General features: G+C 40.4%; 1 protein-coding gene across 5 annotated transcripts in view; it reads left to right on the plus strand.

Annotated features, from left to right (window-relative positions):
• The first annotated feature begins 1472 nt into the window (after positions 1-1472).
• The window catches only part of mcf2a (MCF.2 cell line derived transforming sequence a), a 46818-nt gene continuing 25276 nt past the window's right edge, over positions 1473-23014 (plus strand). For 3 of the 5 annotated variants that reach the window (XM_046849922.1, XM_046849927.1, XM_046849926.1), the window contains exons 1-4: positions 1473-1950; positions 21543-21611; positions 22478-22592; positions 22892-22982. In XM_046849922.1, the coding sequence (XP_046705878.1) occupies positions 1857-1950; positions 21543-21611; positions 22478-22592; positions 22892-22982 (369 nt within the window). In that variant the 5' untranslated portion in view covers positions 1473-1856. Of the gene's footprint in view, positions 1951-21542; positions 21612-22477; positions 22593-22891; positions 22983-23014 lie in introns of those variants that run through there. The other 2 variants (XM_046849923.1, XM_046849930.1) reach the window with 2 other exon arrangements.

Consider the following 23014-nt stretch of genomic DNA (forward strand, 5'->3'; position numbering starts at 1 on the left):
TGACTTTGCGATCCAGTTCATCCCATAGCAGTTCACTAGGATTTAGGTGGGTTGACTGGGCAGGCCATTCCATGTGATAAGACTCCAGCAGAATGTTTGCTCTCTAAATCTCAATTGCATAGTTTGGACATATGTTTCGGATCATTGTTTGTTGTATGCTGAAGTTGCTTCCAGTTGAATGCAGTCCACACAGAATTACATGGTGTTGAAGTATGGAATGGTAGCCATGTTGGTTCAGTATTTCTTTCACCCAGAATAAGTCTTGAAAAACAACCCCAAATCGTTTATCTTCCACCTTCATGTTTGTGGGGATGAGGCGGTCTGCTAACATCATCTGTTCTGTTTTTCATCTTACATAAATTCTACCGTTACATAAGTTCTTCTAGAGCCAAAAAATGACTAATTTGTCAACAGAATTTTCTTCTACTCATTCAGCAACATGCACATGTCTCTCAAAAATGATTAAAGTCCAGGTTTTTCCGGACTTTTCACACACTGTATCTATGCATATGACACATTTTATTCATAGTATTTTTATTTATTTATTTATTTATTTTAAATACACTACCATCTTCCAACCCTCTTGATGTCTTTTGCAGGTAGTGATTAGTACTTTGCAGGTATTTCTGCAGCTTCTTCAATATTGCTGTAAGTTTCTTTGCCCCCAGCTTTGAAGTTCGGAGGTTTAGAGGGGCGTCCTGCTCATCACCATGGCGCCCCATTTTTCTGTACCCCTCTCTTTACCTGTACATCCCAACAATACAATCCTGTAGATTATATGTATGCTTTTTGTGGACCATGGGACCATTTTCAGATGAACCAAGGATAAAAAAAATTCTACAGAAACAGAATCTTGATCCGACTCAGACTCACTTCTTTGACAACAGGTGTTTGATACAGTAATTACTTTACATTAGTCAATGAGCTTGAATGTGATACCCCCAGAAAACATTTCAGTTTGGTTGCTATGCCACATTAATTCTGCAATTTTAACAACAACATGTAGAATGTTTATATCCGCAATAATATATGCGGATTTTACAATAACCCCTATTCGGCAGCTGTTCTGAATATGCTGTAGGTTATGGAAAATGAGTTCCAAAAAAGTGTGGAAACTGTAATAAACCTGGACATTGGAAAATAGAGCATTGTTCTTTGACAATAAGTTATACATGTCTGTTTATGTTTCCAGTCCAATTCTGTGTTTGCTTTGTTGTTTTTTTATGCGCATAGTAAGTGCAAAGGAAGGAAAAAAAAATTTCCCGTCAAATGATTGATTGTGACTGAGAAAACCAGTATAGCTGTCTGATGCTCGAGGCTTGAGTGAGGCAGCACAGGAGCAGTGAAGCTCTTTTGCCACACCCTCTATACCAGGCTGACCAATGAGGGGATTTGGGAGAGCAGTAGAGGGAGGAGCCTGGAGCTGGAGTGTCAGCAGCCTCACACAGAGCTGCAGCACTGACGCACTCTCATCCACAGAGACGGAGGCTGTGGTGTGTAGAGAGGAAGAGTGCTGCTATGGAGTGCCACTTCACAGACAGTATGGGACATCATCCAACATCCAACACTCCTCTCCCTTATCCTCTGTGTGGGTGTGTTTAGCATAGGGTGAACTGAGAATAGTTGAATCTTTCTCCTGGTCACTGGGCTTGGTGTCACTTTTCTTAGATGGCACTCTAAGCTGGAGAGGCTGGAATACACACTTTGCTTCATTCAAAGTGACTCTGCGAAAAGGAGCCCTAAACCTGGCTGCATTTGCTCTACTTCGCACTACTTTTAGCATCTGGAGGCAGGAAGGATGTGAGGGCCTAAAAAGCCCTGCAGTGTCGTCTTCTCCCCTGAAGCACAGCTAGGGAATGGGCCCGGCCTCTCCTCCCCAGCCTCAGCGAGACATGGAGGGCTATTACAGTCTTCTGCAGGCTGGCACTGAGCTGGAGAACACACTGCAGCGTGAGTACACATCACACAAACTCCCTGTGTCCTGGGTGTATATCTTCACACAGCACAGCATCTATTGCTTCAACTGCTGCTCTTGTTTTTAACAGTGGTGCAGCATGGATTATATTAAACCCTGAACAAATTCAACCCAGATTCAGAATTTGTTGTTTGTAATCTACATATAGATTGTCACGGCTGTGCAGGTGAGATGAAATGTGTAAAGGCTTGAACAGTGTGCATAATCCTGTTTCCTTCCAGTATAATATAAGAAGTTACAGTGCAATACACTTTCCTGACAGTCATTACTCTAACCAACGATGGTACTAAAGTGCTGATTGGACACAAATTATATTTTGTGTTTCCTTACTTTTGCCGGTTCTTACCCTTTACTGATTTTCTAAAACCTTATACCATGATATGAATCATGAAGATGTCGCTACCATGATGCACCATTCCCCCACCAGCATTTACTGTAAAATAGACTCCCGTTGATACTGGAGCATACTGTCTTTAACCAAAGTAGGATGGGATGATGAGAATAGCATTCACATTGCACTCCACTGGATGACACAGCAGCCATCAACACGGTAGTTTTTAAATTCATTCCCCCCTTCAGCCCCAAAAACATGGCTTCTGCCTGAAACGGTGACTCAGCATCTGGGTTTTGTACCGCTCAGCTGCACCATCAAGTCCTTTTAGAAAGCATGTATTCTGTATGTATATATATATATAAAGTTTTTATTAAGCAGAACGATGCACACTGCTTCCTTAAATGTTTCCAAGCTTTGACCCTTAAGATTAAAGATTATCCCATATGCTGAATAGAACAGAGCCTATGTGTATGTGATGACATTTCACTGGCTGCTGATCCATTTGAAGATAATTCTACAGCTATGCATGTCTATTTTTACCTGACAATATGAGTAGCGCTGTGTAACGACCAGGGTAACATGATCCAGCTGTTCTTCTTAGACATGGGTTGGTGCAGTGTACAGAGTAAACAATGTACTGGAGTAAAAACATCTTGTGCTTAAATTTCAATGTTTAATCACCTTGTTGTTTCCTTGAGCTACTGTAGAATTCCTTTGAGTACCAGTTCTATAGTTTATGTAGAGTCAATTAAAATCTCCACTGTCCTATATATCACTGTACTCCAGAGAAAAGACTACCAGAATTAGACTCCATATTCCTGTTGTACCTGTCCAAGTCCTCATTTCTGTAGTGGTCTCTCATTTCTAGTTAAGTGGTGGTATTTTAAGCATGCTGAGACTGTTGCCATGTCTAAACTCACACCAATGTACAGTCAAGCTGATTGTCTGCTTTGGACTTGTCATACTAGGGATACAGGTGGAATCAGATATATAGGAAAAAAAGGAATCTTAGAACATGTTCACGCTTACAAATCTATCCAGTAAACTTCACCTATAATCACTCAAGCTATTAATCCTCTTAAATCTCCTTTACACCAAAAAGAAAAGAAAATCAGACAGATCAGAAACTGGCCTGCATGGTTGTGATATCTGCAACTCATCCTCATATTGTACACACACACTAGTTTTGGTATATAAGTTCCAGGGGGAATTTTAAATAAGGAGTACACCGCTTATGAACCACATAGGGACATGGTTTTTGTAAAGAAGAAATCTACATGACCAAGTCAGGTTATTTACATGACCAAAGAAGGATAGTTGGTTGTCCAGAATTGCCTTTAGGCTGTGTGCATCAGATGGTATGATCTAAATGTTTTTTAGAGAGATCACATGATCTTAAAGGGGTGGCACATCTCCAGGGATATACAGCAGCTCAGCATTCTTGGGAATTAACACCCAACCTTCAACCAAACCTGTGTAGAGTGTGACTCTGAATGTAGAAGATTAAAAAAAATTTAGTCATACATGTAGACTTTGCCAGTGATGTGCTTACATGGCTTGATAAAATAGCATCCATTTAATCCAGCTAAAAAATTAAACAGAAGTAAAATATAAAAGAGTTGAACAATGTCCCTATTATGCTGCATAAACAGATTTGACCATTCTTTGCATGTTTACCTTGGTAACCTACAAACTTGGCAAAGTCATAACAACAAATATTAGTTATAACATCAAGTAAAGTGTCAGTCAGTGTAAAGTTTTATTTTATAAAGTATAGTGGGTTTATTTTTTTGGTTATGGGAGGTGGGTAGATTAAAATTACGATGTGGTACATTCCATTTAGGCAGGAAAAAAACACTTAGGTCAATCACTTAAGGGGTTTCCTTTCCTAGATTACAAAGGCAATGCTGGGCTGATGGGAGGAAGGTACCGTATCTCCCACATCTCCCAGCTCATAGTTTTAGGTTTACACCAGTATAACTGTATCTGTGAAAAGCTTTTCTGAGTTAAAAATGTGGTCAGAAAAAAATTCACAAACAGAAAACCAGTTCTCACTCAGTGGAGCTGCACGTGTACAAATAGTACAGGGCAAATAGATGGTTGTGCAAACATCTGTGCTCTCAGGAATAAATGAGAAGAAAGTAAGAAAAAAAGAAAAAAAAGTGTTGCATTTGGATTGCGTGCATATATATATATATATATTTGTTTATTTTTTTTGTTTTTTTGCATGTTTGTCACACTTTAATGTTTCAAATCATCTGACTAATTTAAATATTAGTAACAGATAACACAAGTTAACACAAACCTCTGAATGACTGAAGAAAAACAAAATTAAGACTTTGGAGTGGCCTAGTCAAAGTCCTGACCTGAATCCTATTGAGATGCTGTGGCATGACCAAAAAAGGCTTGAAAACCCTCCAATGTGGCTGAATTACAATTCTGCATAGATGAGTGGACCAATATTCCTCCACAGCACTGTAACAGACTCATAGCAAGCAAATGCTTGATTGCTGTTGATACTGCTAAGGGTCCCAGCCAGTTTTTAGGTTTAGGGGGCAAACACTTTTTCACACAGGGCCATGTAGTTTTGGATTTAGTTTTCCCTAAATATTAAAAACCTTCATTTAAAAACTGCATGTTGTATAAGAATATGAAAATAAGTAAACACTTTTTCACACCACTGTGTATATATATACTGTATATATGCTGGAACAGGTTTGGGTTTTCAAGTTCAAGTGAATGCTAAAGACGGCCTATACAATGGAGTGCCTCCAACTTTGTGGTAACAGTTTGTAAAGGACCACATATAGCAGGAGAGGTCAGGTGACCCAATACTTTTAGCAATATAGTGTATATGTTAGGGGTGTAACGTGTACACGTATTTGGTACATACATTTGGTACATACGTGTACTGAATGCAATCCTTTTTATGTGCAGAACATAGTTACAGTCTTAAAGCTAGCACTATTGATTCTTCAGCATTTTATGTCCATCTTAAAGAATTTCTGGTAAAAGGAGAAAATCCTGACAATTCAACATATTGAGGCAGTGAATAAACAAAGGATGAAAGTAATGAAGTCATTAGGTTTCAAATGTTGGTATAACAAATGTAAACTATTTAATTAAAATGTTTCCATTTATTTAATTTTATTTAATCAATATCATTTGTGGCAATTTAATTGATTACTAAATGTAATCAATATAATAAAAAAAGGTGGATTGTATTCATTTGATTTATTCTATTACTTTATAAAATATTATTTTATTTATTATTTAACCAATTTATTTAAAATTGTAAACTGTTCAAATGTTGACCACAAATATTAATAATAATTAATTCAAGTTTATTTCTATAGCGCTTTTCACAACAGACAGATTTTAAGTCATGCTTCAGTTTAATTTTAGTGGAACACATGCACCAGGAGAGTGTATTAGTGGTTTCGTGGTGTTGTATTCACAGCAAACAGGAGTGATTGAACGGATGCTGAAGCGGCCTTGTCCGTTAAGCACCCGTCTGGCAGTTGTGTTTGGAGCGCTTGCCTTTTAATGGGGATGTTACCCTCATTCAGCTCTCAACCTACTGTCAATAGAGATAGGGCCCAGAGTCTGTGCCTGACTGAGAGGATGTCCGTTGCTGTTCACGGTGCCAGCCCGGTGCTGCACCTGGAACAAGAAGTCCTGAATCGACAAAAAACAACGTTATTTTTGTATTAGACTCTTTTGCCTTTGCTATCAACTAAAGAGGGGCATGGTCTGTCCTCAGGGTGACTTGTCTATTAGCTAGGTAATAACGGAGCCGTTTGACAATTTTATGGCCATTGTTCTTTGTCAAAGACCTGTGAGAGAACAGCTCCCAGTGCCGTTTTCGATGCATCCATGTGGACGACGAACAGCGAAGTTGACAAAGTTGAAATCAGGGTTTCTCAGTACCGGAGCGCTGGTTAGCACCTTCTTCAGGGGATGGAAACACCTGTTCCGCTCTCTCCATCCATCAGACTCGCTCAGGCTGTCTCTTTTTCATGGGATCTGAGAGGGAGGATGCTATGGAGGAGAAGTTAGGCACAAACCTCTGGTAGTAGCTTGCCATCCCTAAGAAAGCATGTACCTGTCGTTTGTTCATGGGGTAAGTGTATTCCCTCACCGCCTCTATGTTCTAATCCTGTGGTTTTTAACAGGCCCCTGCCAATGCGCTACCCCAGATACTGTGCTTCAGTCAGCCCCCAGTGGAACTTACGTGGGTTCGCTGTCAGTCCGGCCTTGCTGAGCTCTCCCAGCACCTTGCATAGATGGTGTAGATGGTCTATTTACATTCTGTAATGAATGACAATGTTGTCAAAGTAGGCAGCTGCGAAGTGCTGGTGTGGATGCAGGACTATGTCCATGAGCCACTGCAAGGTGGCCGGTGCTCTATGGGGGCCAAAAGGGAGGACCCGGTACTGCCAGTGTCTGGTAACGGTGCTGATCACTATCTTAGCCTCCGACTCCAGGGCCAGTGCTACTTGCCAGTATTCCTTTGTCAGGTCCAAAGTCCACTTCACCAAATCTTGCGGAAGTTGTTACACAGCCTGAGACTCCTGTCCAGCTTCGGCACCATCACTATGGAGCTGGACCATGAGCTGGCTGACTGCTCAATTATCCCGTCGTGCAGCATTGTGTCCACTTCTTCCTCCATGGCATGGCAACAGGCCTCCAGGACCCCGATGATCGGAAGTGGTATGAGGGGGCGGGAACCAGTTTGGAGGGCATGGTGTGTTGGCACTGGGGACAGCTCTGGCAGAAGTGACGCACTTCTGCTTCAATGCCTGGCCAATGGAACCTGTCCCTTATCTACCACAGTGTGTTTCTTGCTCCCAAGTGGCCACCCAGTGGGTACTTGTGTGCCAGGTGTATCACAGAGCATGTCTTTTTTCCTGGGAGCACCAGTAGATCACAGGGCTGTCTCCATCAGTCCTAGTAATTAATCTAGAAGCCCGTTCTTTACTGTGACGTTTGAGTGGGGCAGTGGCTGGTCCGGTTAATTGTTTCTTTCCTCCACCTGCACCACCTGGCTCCAGCAAAACTTTAGGTGGGTGTCTTCTTTCTGCTCCCACCCAAAGTCCCTTACGGGACGCCTGTCAACACACATTGGACAGGGGGTTCATTTTATTGTCAGACTCACCCTCTGTTCCCGTGTTCTGTGCTTCACCCTCAAGAGCCATCAGCACCTGATGGGTCTATTTCCACCTCCAGCATGGTTTCTTTCAGCCTCTTCTGTTCCTTGCGGTCCACATGGTGGTGGGTCATTGGGTAGGGAACCCAGGCCAGTCCCTGCCTTTAAGTAGGGGCACAGGTAGGTTAGGAATGAACTCTATTACCAGAGGCCACTCACCATTGCTGTTTACTACCTGGACCCTGACAGTAGCCACCTCCCATATGTCCCCATGCACACACGCAACAGGTAAATAGCAATAGTTCTGGTGCTGGTGCTAGAACTGCTGGTACTCTCTGCATTTCTGCAGCTGTTTCACTTTTGTCACTTATGTGACTGTTCTGTGCATTGCTGGTAGCATGTTACTTTTCCCCTGCAGATTCAATGTGGGGAGTGCACACTTCGGTACTTTGACTACCTGATTAGGATTTTTTGGGTCTCACATGTCTACATCCTTTTGTTCTTTCGGGGGTAGTGCCCCTATAAATTTATCTATGGTCTCTCTCTCATTTCTTTTCTCCAGCCATTTTTCTCACCGGTTGGAGCCACCTCTACGTGATACATAGCAAGTCCTGCATCTTGGCCCTTGGTGTATTATTGGGCTTGTATCCCCATTTGTTAGCCAGCTGCCGTGTTTCTCGGTGATAACCTATAGCGGTCCAGGAATTATTTTTTCAGTATATCATAGTTTTCAGTCGACTCTATGGGGAGACTGTAGTATGCGAGCTGGGCATCACCTGTGATGTAGGAAGCTACGAGCTACGCCCATCCATGTTTTGGCCAGCCCTCGTGTGTTGCGATGCACTTAAACGTGTGTAAGAACTTTTGAGGGTCGTCCCTCATCCTCTTATTTACTGCCCAGTTGGAGGAGCTCTTTCATCGCTGTGTGGATCCCTTTTGTGATTTCCTGTAGGACCGCCTGTTGTTGGATATTTGTCTCCAAAGGTGTTTCAACATGGTGCGGGACGGGATGTGGATTTACTGATTTGTGTCCCAAAACCCGCGTTCTCCACCAGTTTAGCAACACATGCACCAGGAGAGCAGTTTTAGTTGTTTTGTGGGGTTTGATTCACAGAAAACAGGAGTGATTGCCGAAGGGGAAACATAAAGGCGTAAAAAAGTGTGCTTTACAGTTACCGGTTTGAGCTCGGAGGCAGTTGATATGATGCCATGACCGTACTGAGGGTAGTTGAGAGCTCGTCCGTACAGGTGGGTAGCTTCAGCGGGCTGTGGGAGCGGAGAATGAGGTGGCATTGTCGCTGCTGTAGGTCTCTCCGCCGTAACTGTTGTCACTGCTTCCTGTAAAGAAAGGGAGAGAGAAAGCCTCCATTACTTGGGAGCCAGACATTCTCCAACTCGCTGTCTTCCACAGCTGCTTTTATACTCTTCACTCGACTCAGAGAGAGTGAAGAGTTGCCGCTCTTCTCATTCGAAAACAGCCGTGCCAAGTTAGGTCGCTCCGCCTTCTAGCCATGTGCTTGCCTTGCTCTCCACAATACGGGTGCTGAAGTGGCACTGTCCATTCAGCACCTGTCTGGCAGTTGTGTTTGGAGCGCTTGCGTTTTGCTGCATCTGGGACGTTAGGCGGTCATCACAATATATAAATAAATAAATAATCAAGTTGCCTATATTCAAGATATATCAAATATTTTTCTTGATTAGATATATTTTTTGCATGTCTTGCATGTAACAACAATTTGCCATTTTCTTCACATGTTTGAGCTAAGGGCTACTGTGGCTAAACAGCAAAGCCATAAATCTATCCCAAACTATGCCATACCCATAGAAAAAACATAGTGGTGGCAGCATTATGCTATAGGGCTGCTTTTTTTTCCCTGAGACTGGGGTTCTAGTCAAGATAGACAGAATCATGTTTTACTTTAGTTGCCAGTGTGGATAAACCAAATATCAAATGCGTACATTTATGCTACAAGGGTATTGTACTTTTTATTCTTTTTTTTCCACTTAAAATGCACTTCCACTACACTTGTGGTTTACATATAGATGCATATACAGTGAGGAAAATAAGTATTTGAACACCCTGCTATTTTTCAAGTTCTCCCACTTAGAAATCATGGAGGGGTCTGAAATTGTCATCGTAGGTGCATGTCCACTGTGAGAGACATAATCTAAAAAAAAAAAAAAATCCAGAAATCACTATATATGATTTTTAAACTATTTATTTGTATGATACAGCTGCAAATAAGTATTTGAACACCTGTCTATCAGCTAGAATTCTGACCCTCAAAGACCTGTTAGTCTGCCTTTAAAATGTCCACCTCTACTACATTTATTATCCTAAATTAGATGCACCTGTTTGAGGTCATTAGCTGCAAAAAGACACCTGTCCACCCCATACAATCAGTAAGAATCCAACTACTAACATGGCCAAGACCAAAGAGCTGTCCAAACACACTAGAGACAAAATTGTACACCTCGACAAGGCTGGAAAGGGCTACGGGGAAATTGCCAAGCAGCTTCGTGAAAAAAGGTCCACTGTTGGAGCAATCATTAGAAAATCTAAGAAGCTAAACATGACTGTCAATCGCCCTCGGACTGGGGATCCATGCAAGATCTCACCTCGTGGGGTCTCAATGATCCTAGGGAAGGTGAGAAATCAGCCCAGAACTACACGGGAGGAGCTGGTCAATGACCTGAAAAGAGCTGGGACCACCGTTTCCAAGGTTACTGTTGGTAATACACTAAGACGTCATGGTTTGAAATCATGCATGGCACGGAAGGTTCCCCTGCTTAAACCAGCACATGTCCAGGCACGTCTTAAGTTTGCCAATGAGTCATGGGAGAAAGTCATGTGGTCAGATGAGACCAAAATAGAACTTTTGGGTCATAATTCCACTAAACGTGTTTGGAGGAAGAAGAATGATGAGTACCATTCCAAGAACACCATCCCTACTGTGAAGCATGGGGGTGGTAGCATCATGCTTTGGGAGTGTTTTTCTGCACATGGTGTAATAACCGAGACAACACCTGAGACGTGTGCTTCACAAGGAGGTTTACTGCATCCTTCCATTAGCAACACTACATGCTCTCTGTTCATGAACACAACAACGATGCATGACGGGAACGTCATTTCTTAAAGGAGCAGTACAACACTACATCCCTCCCTTTGTTTTAGAAGAAAGGCATCAAAACATGACAACAATAACACAATATCCTAGGCATGTTAATTATTGATGAGACCTGGGAGAAGTGGGAATGCATTTTCTCAAAAGTATGTTATCTTGAGTCCTCAATAAAGTTGTAGTACATTCAGCATTGTAAACACATTAACTTACTGTCACTAGAAAACTTAGAACATATTAACTTTCTTTTTTTAGTGCTATAATCTTAGTTCATCAAGTGTAATCCATTAGCTTTTGAGGTCTTTTCCTGTTCTCTCTTCTAGGATAACGTCGTTCTCGTTGCACAGTATTTTTAGGAACATTTGGTTGTTGTCTTTGTTCTTGAGGTCTGTCTCCATAATCAAGTTCATCCATTTCATCATCAGAGAGATCGCTGAGTGGTACATGTACTCTTTGTTTCAGGGGTTTAAAGTGTAAGGTGTTTCTTGTAATGATGTGTTGTCCTCTTTGTGCTGTTATCACTGTGCCTTTTGTTTTTATCACTTCATAGGGTTTTGGATTATTTGGTGTTTTGAGTTTTCCTTTTGTCTGTTCACGAACGAGTACAGAATCTCCTGTTGTAAGTTCAGATGTTGAAACTCTTGTTCGAGTATTGTTTCATCCTCTCCTTTTTGTGGCAATCAGCTCACCTAAGTGCATCGTCGCGTACTGGGCTGTGCACTGTCGGTAATTTGATGTGCATGGGTCTACCGAACAACAATTCGGCCGGGGATATTCCAGTGGTCTGATGGGGGGTTGCTCTGTAGTTCCTCATAAACTTGTATAATTCTTGTTTCCAGGGTTTTCCTTCGGCAAAAGCTGTTGACGTGGCTTTTTTTATCGTTCTCATAAATCTTTCAACTTCACCATTGGCTTGAGGCCAGTACGGAGTGATCTTGCGATGGTGTATGCCTAGGTGTGTAGTGAAGTTAGCCATTTCTTGGCTGAAGAAAGGGGGGCCATTGTCAGATTTCATTATTTTGGGAATCCCCGCGATGGAGAAGACTTTGTCTAGCAATGGAATGACCTTGTTTGCTGATGTTGATGGTGTTATCTCTACAAAAGGAAATCTGGAGTATTCGTCCAAGATAACTAATAGATGGTCACCTGATGGGAACGGACCGCAAAAATCCACAGAAACATTTTGCAATGGACCCTCAGGTAGTTCGGACATTTGAAGTGGTGAGTGTTTGATCTTCGTTGAGGATGCCTGGCATGGTATACAGTTCGATAGTAGATGTTCTGCTTGTTTGTCGATTCCCGGAAACCAAACTTTTTCCCTGAGTAGTTGTTTTGTCTTCACTAAGCCTTGATGACCTTCGTGGGCAAGTTCAAGTGCTTTCTGCTGTAGGGCTTTTGGCATAACAATACGATCTCCTCTTAGAAGAATGCTTCTGTCATCCAGAATAGTAAGTTCCTCTTTTACATTGTGGAATGACCTCAGGTCTGCTTGATCACGTTCTGAAGTGAGACTACCATTCAGTGTGTGCCATTGGCCGTTGTGCATGGTGTTGATAACATATTGAAGAAGGTTGTCTTTGGCAGTTTCGGCTTTCACTTCTTCTAGTGTCATGGCTTTGGGGACTGCATTGTCAGCGATGAATTTGATGTGTATCTCAGTGTCAACATCATCAGTGATTGTAGATTTGTGAAGTTTTGTGGATGGCGGGACATATAGTCTGCGGATTTGTTTTTCCTGCTTTGTAAATTACCTTGTATTTATAGTGTTGTAATCTTAGTGCCCATCTCTCAATTCTTGCAGGGGGTTTTGACTAAGGGTTGTTGAAGATCAGCTCAAGGGGTTTGTGATCTGTGATCATGTTAAATTCCGCACCGTAGAGATATAGATGGAAGTGTTCACAGTTCCAGACGATGGCAAGGGCTTCTCTCTGTCTGTGAGTATCTTTGTTCAACTGGGGTTAGTGCTCTACTAGCATAAGCGACAACGTAGGTGTGATCTGTGGTTTTATCTCTCTGAGCTAATATGCCTCCTAGGCCAACGGGACTAGCATCGACAATGACGTTGGTTTCTCTGTCAGGATGGAAGTAACTCATTACAGGAGCATTCACCAGGTTGTGTTTGAGTGTTTTCAGTGCGTCTCTTTGTTCATTTCCCCATATCCACTTTGAGTCTTTCTTTGTGAGCTCTCTCAGAGGTTGAGTTATTGAGGAATAGTTGGGAATGAATCTTGCACTGTAGTTGGCCATGCCTAATAAACTTCTCATCTCACTTTGGTTTTGTGGGGGTGGCATGTCTGTGATCGCCTCAATTTTTTTGGGATCAGGCGCGATACCTTTGTTGGAAAACAGGTATCCGAAAAACTCAAGAGACGTTTTGTGAAAGTCACATTTGCCTTTGTTGATTGTCAGGTTGTTTTCATGTAGCCGTTGGAAGACTGCTTCTAGGGATCTGTTGTGTGCGTCAGCTGTGATGCCATACACCATAATGTCGTCACTGAAATTTCTAACTCCAGGGATGCCTTGTAGGACCTGTTGGATCGTGTTTTGGAAGACTTCAGCAGCTGATGAGATACCAAAAATGTGTATCTTCGTAACCCGACATGTGTGGAAAATGTTGTGATGTATCTGGATTCAGGTGCTAATTCGAGCTGGTGATATCCTGAATTGAGATCCAGTTTGGAGAACATTACTGCGCCGTTCAGGTCATGAATAATGTCATCAACGGTTGGTGAAATGTGTCTCTCTCTCAACACAGCTTGATTTGGTAATCTCATGTCAACATAAATTCGTATTTTCTCGGGATTTTTTGGTTTTGGCATCGCAACAATAGGTGAAACCCAAGGTGTTGGACCCTCCACCTTTTCTATGATACCCTCATCCTCCAGAAGTTGTAATTTAATCTCTACTTTCTTTCGAACATGGAAAGGAATTCTGCGATGTGGTTGAGCAACAGGTTTGACTGTGTCGTCAATGTGTAGCTTGACTTGAACATTTTTCAGTTTTCCTATGCCATTTGTGATGTCTGGGTACTTTGACAAGAGCTGGTCAGCGACAGAAGGTGTAGGCTGAATTATGTCTGTAGAAAGGACAATATGAATGAGTCCAAGTTCAGTAGCCGTTTTGTGACTGAGCAGAGATCCATGGTCTCCTTCAACTACATAGAACGTTGCCTCAGTGGTTTTTCCATGAGCTGAAATGTTTGCAGTTAGCTTTCCTAGTAATGGAAGTGATTGTTGTTTACCATATGGCAGTATTTTCTTGTTGGTTGGTTGTAGTTTTGTTGACATTTTGATTTTGTTGTGTGCGTTTTTGTCTAGCAGGTTGACTGTAGCACCTGTGTCTATTAGTATATCTAGAGGTTGTTGAGCTATCCAGACTTTTGTCATTGGTTGTTTGACATTTGCCGGTTCTTGTGTGACGTAGACATATTCATCATCTGTGCTTGAAGTTGTATCTGACTCCAGTGTTTTTGTTGGTGGGTTGTTTTCACTTAGCTTTACTGCTCTCACCTTTTGTGTGATGTCTTGTCTTTGTCGAGGTTTTGTGTATCTTCTGTTGTCCTGCTCCGTCTTTGGTCTGCTGAAACAACAACGGGCAAAGTGATTTGGTTTACCACATAGTTTACATGATGCACCTTTAGCTGGGCATGTTAACTGTCCTCCAGGATGCGGGTAAGAGCCACCACAGTTCCTGCATGTCGTATGTGGTTTTCTCTGTGTTATTTTCTGTTGGTAGTTTGTATGTGCTCTCTTATTGAGGTTTGTTTTTGGTATCGCTGCAACACTTTCAAAATTATTAGCCTGTGAGACATTTTCAATTCCAGCTGCCTGTTGTTCTGAAGTTTCAAAGGCTCTGGCAAAGTCTAGCAATTGTTTTAATGTGAGATTACTATCCCTTAGCGCTCTTCTTCGCAGTCGAGATGATGTGCATGTGAGTATGATCTGAGATTTTATTTCTCTGTCCGTGTTGCAAATTCACAAGTCGTTGCAAGCTGTCTTAATCTTGTGTGAAACGCATCGATAGTTTCTCCTGGTTTTTGTTTAGCCTGTCTAAACACATATACTTCATACTCTGTATTACGGCTTGGGCTGAAATATTTAGTCAGAACTTGTGCTGCTTTATCATAATCATCACTGTCGCCATTTTCTGGAATTGTGTCGAAAATGTCCTGCACCTGTTCTCCTGCGCAGTGTAGTAACATCGCTCTTTGCCTGGTCTTGTTCGTTACACCTGCAGCTGTTAGAAATGTTCCAAATCTCGATAACCACTTCTTCCATTTCACTGCAAGAGAGCCTTGATCTGAGTCAATGTCAAATCTTGGAAAATGTGGTAATACGGCAGCAGCATCCATTTTTTTTTTCGGATAATGGTAGTTTAGTTGTTGAGCACGTTTTTAGATTTAGCTTTTAGCGTTGAAGCTGTCTGAATTTTACACACACATGTGCGTGACATCCACTTTATGCTTTTCTGTGTTTTGGTTACTTTGGTTTAGTTTCTTTCTTGATCGTTTCTGTGTAGTTTTACTCACAAGATAAACGATGGTATCTTTTCTCCATGCCGCGTCTCAGGCTTTCCTTGTCTTTTAATTATTATTATTATTATTATTATTATTATTATTTTATTTTTATTTTTTCTGTGGTTCCGGTTGCTTTTCCGCGTTAGTTTGCCTTTTACTCACTCGTCGCCATTGTAATAACCGAGACAACACCTGAGACGTGTGCTTCACAAGGAGGTTTACTGCATCCTTTCATTAGCAACACTACATGCTCTCTGTTCATGAACACAACAACGATGCATGACGGGAACGTCATTTCTTAAAGGAGCAGTACAACACTACACATGGGACAGGGCGACTGCACTGTATTAAAGAGAGGATGACCTGGGCCATGTATTGCGAGATTTTGGGGAACAACCTCATTCCCTCAGTTAGAGTATTGAAGATGGGTCGAGGCTGGGTCTTTCAAAATGACAATGACCCGAAGCACACAGCCAGGATAATTCAATTCAATTCAATTCATTTTTATTTGTATAGCGCTTTTAACAATGAACATTGTCTCAAAGCAGCTTTACACAGATAATGTGGTGATTAAATGTAAATATGTTCTTTGTAAGTATGTTTGTCCCTGATGAGCAACTGTGGCAAGGAAAAACTCCCCGAGATGGCATAAGGAAGAAACCTTGAGAGGAACCAGACTCAAGAGGGAACCCATCCTCATCTGGGTTGCACCAAATGTCCATTTGAAGCATATATACAAAGTTGCGGGGTACAGTGATGATGATCAGAAGCAAACTGCACTCCCGAGTCAGTGCAGCAGACCGCCAAAACCAACTACAGTCCAATCCGTCCTCAAAAGCACCCGTTCTACTCCGGAATTATATGGAACCACCCAAGGTGTTGATGAGAGACCAAGCTGCACAGAAGTGTGAAGATCCACGGAGGGGAGAGGGGCAGGAACAGTGGTCACTGGAGCCTCAGGAGCATGTTTAACTCGACCAAGAGAGAGAGAGAGAGAGAGAGAGAGAGAGTGACGGGAAGAGAAGGATATGGATTATTAAGTGTAACTATTGGTGTATGAAAGTTAATGTCACTGTGCAGTTTGGACTCCGGCAAGACTCGCTATGGCAGCATAACTAAAAGGGAGAACCAGAAGGTAACACAGACATGAGGGATCTCTGGGATAAGAGACGACCCACCACACCACCGTCAACAAACCTGAGTGAACATGTGAATGTGAGGGGACGATAGCATACAAATATACCAGTTCACCAAACACTCTATATCCATGCTCCCTCCGGATCTGTGCCTTTACCTAAGAAAAAAATCTACTGATAAAAGGCTTGACTAAATAAATAAGTTTTCAACCTCGACTTGAACACTGAGACTGTGTCCGAGTCCCGAACACTGATTGGAAGGCTGTTCCATAACTGTGGGGCTTTATAAGAGAAAGATCTGCCCCCTGCTGTAGTCCTGTAGGAACCAACAGATAGCCAGCACCTTTTGATCTAAGTAGGCGTGGAGGATCATACTGGTACAGAAGTTCACTCAGATTAAGTGCTTTATACGTCGGAGTGGCTCTGTAAGAAGCATATCAAGGTTCTGGCGTGGCCTAGCCAGTATCCAGACCTAAACCCAATAGATAATCTTTGGAGGGAGCTCAAACTCCGTGTTTCTCAGCGACAGGCCTGAAACCTGACTGATCTAGAGAAGATCTGTGTGGAGGAGTGGGCCAAAATCCCTCCTGCAGTGTGTGCAAACCTGGTGAAAAACTACAGGAAACATTTGACCTCTGTAATTGCAAACAAAGGCTACTGTACCAAATATTAACAGTAACTTTCTCAGGTGTTCAAATACTTATTTGCAGCTATATCATACAAATAAATAGTTAAAAAATCATACATTGTGATTTCTGGATTTCTTTTTTTTTTTTTTATTATGTCTCTCACAGTGGACATGCACCTACGATGACAATTTCAGACCCCTCCATGATTTCTAAGTGGGAAAACTTGCAAAATAGCAAGGTGTTCAAATACTTATTTTCCTCACTGTATGTAAGTTTAATGACTTGTATAGGTCATTTAAAGGGGATCCAAAAGATTATAGCAATGGTTTTACAGGAACTTCAGTTTTGTGTGTCATTTTGGTTGTTTGTGTTTTTGTGAATGTGTTATATTTTCTATAGATTTCTGTCATCATAGACTACTGGCGACAGAGCAGAATTTTCACAGTTCCCTTTCCAGCAACAGTTATGTCAAGGGACAGATACAGGACAACTTCGTGGAATGTACACGAGTCACCCAGGTGCAGACGAAGAAAATGACAGAAAGAGGGGCAGATCTGAACACGTCTGTTCAGAGTGAAACCGTTCATGGACACAATCCGTAAGACATTGCAAAGCAATTTATCATCCTAGTAGACATTTAGCCATAGATGAGAGGATGGTAGCATGCAAAGCTAACACTGGGAGGACACAGTACATGAAAGCCAAGCCAACTAAGTGGGGGTTCACGTTGTTTGTTGTTGCCGATTCCTCAAATGGATACACTATTATTATTTAATGCATAGTATTGTAGCCCTACGGGCTAAGATTTGAGGAACCCTACTATAGTGTATTGTTTTTGTTGCACTCTTTATTTTTTATACATACTGTACTGTATTGTTTTATTGTTACACAATTCCTTTTTTAATGCTGTCCTTGCTAATGTGTATTTTAAATAAACCACAAAGCAAAACGCATTCCTTGTTGTAGTACTAAACTTCTCACTCAGATCCTGGCTCAGTGATCCAAAGCTCATTATGTAATCGACAGCTCATTATGCGACCCATTGTCTACGAAGCTGTCAGTCACAGCATGTCGACGCCTCTTCGCATATGGCCTTTCAAAGTAAAAAGTGTCTTTTGTAAAAGCAACTAAAAAGAACCAAATGTAAGAGCATGTCAAAATCTCTCAAGGGGCCAAAAACACCCTCAGACTCCAGAGGGTTAAATACTTATTTTCCTCACTGTAAGTTCAAGGAGATTATAAAAAAGTTTAAGCGCTGAGGACAAACAAGGGGTTCATTAACAACTATCAAAAAAACAGAAGTCATCCAGGGCACAATACACGGTAGAAAAAATCTACTGTGAACTGGTTTATTTGGGTAAATGCAGTTATTATTGTGTCTTGTGGACTAAATGTATGCATCTGCTGTGAATCATCTTAATCAGGGCTGTATGATATAAAAAGCAAAATGCATTTTTTTCTTGTATCTAAGAAATATCTGACATAACTACTCTTATTACTTAAGACTTTTTTTCTTGTACACGTTCACTTTAAAAGTAACAAGTAATAAATCCTAGTGCTGAACTGATGCTGACAATGACTTGTTTGGTCAGCCATTAAAAATTAAATGACTTAATTTATCCTGCCCCCCTCCTTCTGCTATACATTTCCACTGGCCTCGGCATCCTGCTACGCACAAATAATTACATTGTCTCATTGAACCTTATACAGTTTTAATGTCCAACATGAATTATTTAGCAGCAAGCGCCATGTGTTACTAGGCATGTGTTAATGAGTTGCACCTGTTTTCGTCATTTGTAAAATAGGTAAATAAGTATTATAAGTTATTAGTGCACTGTTACATGCGCTTTGTTAATTTAACCTGTGAGCCTTCGGCACAGATTTTGGAGCTCACAGGTGAAAATGCCCTACCTAACTTTAAATGTTAACAGTTCCTGATAAAGTGGGCTACATACACAATTTGAGCTTTACTGTTCATTATTCAAAGTTGATATTGCTAAAAAAAAAAAAGTTATAGAAAGTTATAGATGATGATTATGTCTTATGTTATTGATATAAATTCCTGAATTGAAATTTATTTCTTCCTATATAAATACATAAAATTAGTAATGTAGCAATGCAGAAAAGTAATGCGTTAAAAGCCACAGTTTAATAAAGATATCATGAAAAATTAGATTCCTACAAACATTTATCCGATCATATGTCTGGTTCGCCCCTCCCCGCCCCACCCAGCGCAAGTTTTAGGACACACACGTGAAATGCCCTACTAAAATTTATATGTTAACAGTTCCTAATAAAAATGTACTACATACACAATTTAGATATTCTTGAAAAGAAGACAATTTGAGCTTTACTGTCATCAAAGTTGAAAAGATTTGCTCAAAAAGATATTAAGTTATAGATGATGAAGTCCCATTGATATATACATTTCCTGCATTGAACATTATTTTTATTTCATATATAAATTTACTATATTTTCCATCAGTCATTCCATAATGACTGGAAATAGAATGTTTGAAATGATAGGTGGTGCAGAATAAAAACATGATGACACCTTCCCAAGATTCCGCCTCTTAAACTTTTATTTTTATTTTTTTATTTTGTGGTCTCACGCGGTTTTTAACACTATATTCTATCAGTCATATATATTTATTTATTTTTATTTTTTTACCAGCAAGATGTTGTTTTTTATTACACAAACACCAGCCGAGGTTCTGTGACGTAAACAAAGGAATAACCATCTAAATTACAACACTATTGTTTACAGCATGTTGTTCAGTGGAGCCTTATCTTTCCTAATAAACCAGGATTAGCGGCAATGGATGTGTTTGTGACTCGCTATTACAATAATAATGTAAGTAGTGCTTTTTTATGCATGTTGTTGTTGTGTAATGCTTACACACATTCAGAAAATACATTTGTTATACGTTTTCCATTAAAAAACAGTGATCTGAAATCACTGCTTGAGGCTTAGAGCTTTAGAATGATGTATAGTTGATGTAGAGTCAAGTGGAAAAGCCAGAGTATTTAAGCAATAAAATAAAATGTTATGAAGAGAACACAACAGAAGAAATTGTTATGGAAAATTATCAATAATTATGTTTACCAACATGATTCTTTACTTGCATTTAACACGACCTCCAGCAACATCTGTCTACATATTTCTATTTTTGTGGAATGTCCATGAAAATGTTTGCTTCTGTTTATTTATTTTTAAACCAGTTTTATATGTTATCACCTCTCTCTCTTTCTTGGAACCAGTTATTCATGCTATTTTCCCAAGAAACTAAAATGCCCTCTATCTTTTTAGATGTTAGAAAATGTACAGGAGCAGCTTTACATTTGTTCCAGAATCTTTAAATGTTAAAGTAATACCAGGAATAAATATTTGTTATGATTACTCACATTGCAAGTCGCCTTGGAACAGGTTAGAACAGTACATAAATATAATATAATTTAAACCACTAGTATTTGTTACAGAGGTTTAAATTATAAAGTGTTATTTATTTGTTATTTATTTACAGTATAGCTGCTTTTATATATACAGTACTGTACAAATATGTATGGAAAAGATACTGTAATGTGAGAATACTTTCACAAATAAAAGTGTTTATTTATTCTTTATCAATTAACAAAATGGAAAGTAAATGAACAGAAAATAAGTCCAAACCAAATCAATATTTGGTGTGACCAACCTTTGGCTTTTAATTCTCATTTGGCTCACTTTGTACACATGCACAATATCAGGGATTTTGCAGGATCAGATGTAGGCGTATGATTAATCAATTATACCAGGCAGGTGCTAATGACCTTCAATTTCGTATGTAGGTTAAAACACGATCATTAACTGAAACAGAAACAATTGTGCAGCAGGTTTAAAACTGGGTGTGAAACTGCCATACTCTTCTTCTAAGGTGAGTTTTTGGAAGATAGTTTTATGTGACAGGTCATGCACCATGACAAGACTGAGCACAGCAACAAAGGTAGTTATACTGCATTAGCAAGGTCTCTTACTTGCAAAAATTTCAAAGCAGACTGGGGTTTAATCATTTTGAAGAAGCATTTTGAAACAATGTTGAAGACATTATACGCAGTGGTTCAGCTCGAATAAACTTAATGCAGCAGATTAAATGATTGATGTCCAGCAGTGCCATTAGCAAAGAACTTGTGAAAACCAGTGGGACCCAGGTACACCCATTTACTGGAGAAATCTGGCCAGAAGTAGTCTTAATGGAAGTATTATGGCCAAAAAGCTCTTTCTCCAACATAGAACCAAGGCTAAGTGACTTAACTGTGCATGAAAACATAGAAACTAAAGTGCAGAAAAATGGCAGCAGGTGCTCTGGACTAATGAGTCAACATGTGAAATATTTTACGGTAGCAAGTTGTTTTCTAAAAGGGCCGGAAAGCGGTACAAGGTGTCTTTGAATTTGCATTTGAACTCGGTGACCCAAACCTGTTGTGGCACTTCAGTGCCTCTATGCACAAAGCGAGCTCCTTTAAGATATGGTTTACATTTGTTGTTTTCTCCTCTGAACACTGGGTGGCATTGTAACTATCTTAAAAAAAAACACATAATTTACATTATGTGAGGAAAGCTTTATTGTGGCTACCATTACTGTAAATCCTATTAGGCTCTCAATAAAAATTAAAATGTTGCTCTTTTTTGTCCTCTATCCAGAAGTGTCGATTCCTGTGAGTTTGAAAGAGGTGGCCGGCTATATTGAGAAGCAGGTGGCTTATTTATCAGGTGAGGCACTGAATAGGTTTACTTTCATCTTCCATCTTCTATCTTCATAGCTCCCGTGATGTATATAGAGCGTTTCTCATTTATACACTCAAATCATGCTTATATTAAGGGCCAATTATACACTTACAGTCCACTTTACTGTACACCTGCTCATTTATGCAGTTATTCAATCAGGTGTCAGCAGCACAATGCCTTAAATCATGCAGAAACAGCTCAAGAGCTCCAGTTAATATTCACATCAAACATTAGGATGGGTAAATGTTTGATCTCTGTGACTGTAGCATGAATGATGTTTGGCAAGGCTGAAACAGCTTGTTGATGAGAGAAAGCAGATATTAGAATGAGATCACCAGACTAGTTTCAGCTGACAGGAGGTCTATACTAACTAAACTGGATAATCATGATGAGCAGAACAGCAGCTCAGAAAACACAACACTTTAATCCTTCAGGTGGATAAGCTACAACAGGAGACCACATCAGGTTCAACTCCTGTCAGCCAAGAACAAGAGACTTTCATGGGTACAGACTCAAAATTTGTGATCCAAAACTAGACAGTTTAAGACTGTAAAATGTCCTTCTGATTTCTTTTTTTTTACACTAATATTCGACTTTGGGTGAGTCTGTGTCCAGGATTGCTTCAGATCCCTGTTCTTGTCTGACAGTAGTAGAACCCGTAGAAGAATCAGTCAGTAGAAGACCCATTCATGAATTCCCCTTGGCCCCTTGGCATATTCACATCATGCACAGAATTTAAACCTTCTTATAATTGCAGAAAAGATTCCAATTTGCACATATTGCAAATAAGTTATCCATATTTACAAAATACTATCCTCTTTAAGCACACACTAACACTGTGGTCTCTTCAGGGGGCCGGGGCGAGGACTCTAGTGTCATCATTACTCTCCCGGAATGCTCGGAATTCAGTGACATCCCAGAGGAAGCTCTCGCTAAAGTCCTTACATATCTCACGCTGATTCCACGGTTTGTGATTTATCATTTCCTCTTCCTTGCCATTTCTCTTCACTGCAATGCAGCACAGCAGTGCTAGTTTATATATTCTGCTCACGTTAAATCAATGCAAGCTACCTCTTCCCGTTGTGTAGCTATTCTAGTAAGCTTTACAAACTTCACTGCTTAAATCCTTTTTATATTTTTGAGCATGTGTCTTATAGCAATGTACTATATGCAAACATTTCCCAGTTTGTAAGCATTAAATGATTCACTCTTTCTGTTTTTATACTGCTCTCATTTACTACATTTCTAACTGCCGATGTTTTTAGAGCACGGCAACCTGGAGTAAAGTTTATCATCATTTTGGACCGAAGACTGGATACCTGGAATTCCATCAAAACAGCACTTACTAGGATAGCAGTAAGCCGTTACAACTTATCACAAATATTTAG

This window comes from Silurus meridionalis, chromosome 5 (genome assembly GCF_014805685.1).
Source record: "Silurus meridionalis isolate SWU-2019-XX chromosome 5, ASM1480568v1, whole genome shotgun sequence".
NCBI classification, from domain to species: domain Eukaryota; kingdom Metazoa; phylum Chordata; class Actinopteri; order Siluriformes; family Siluridae; genus Silurus; species Silurus meridionalis.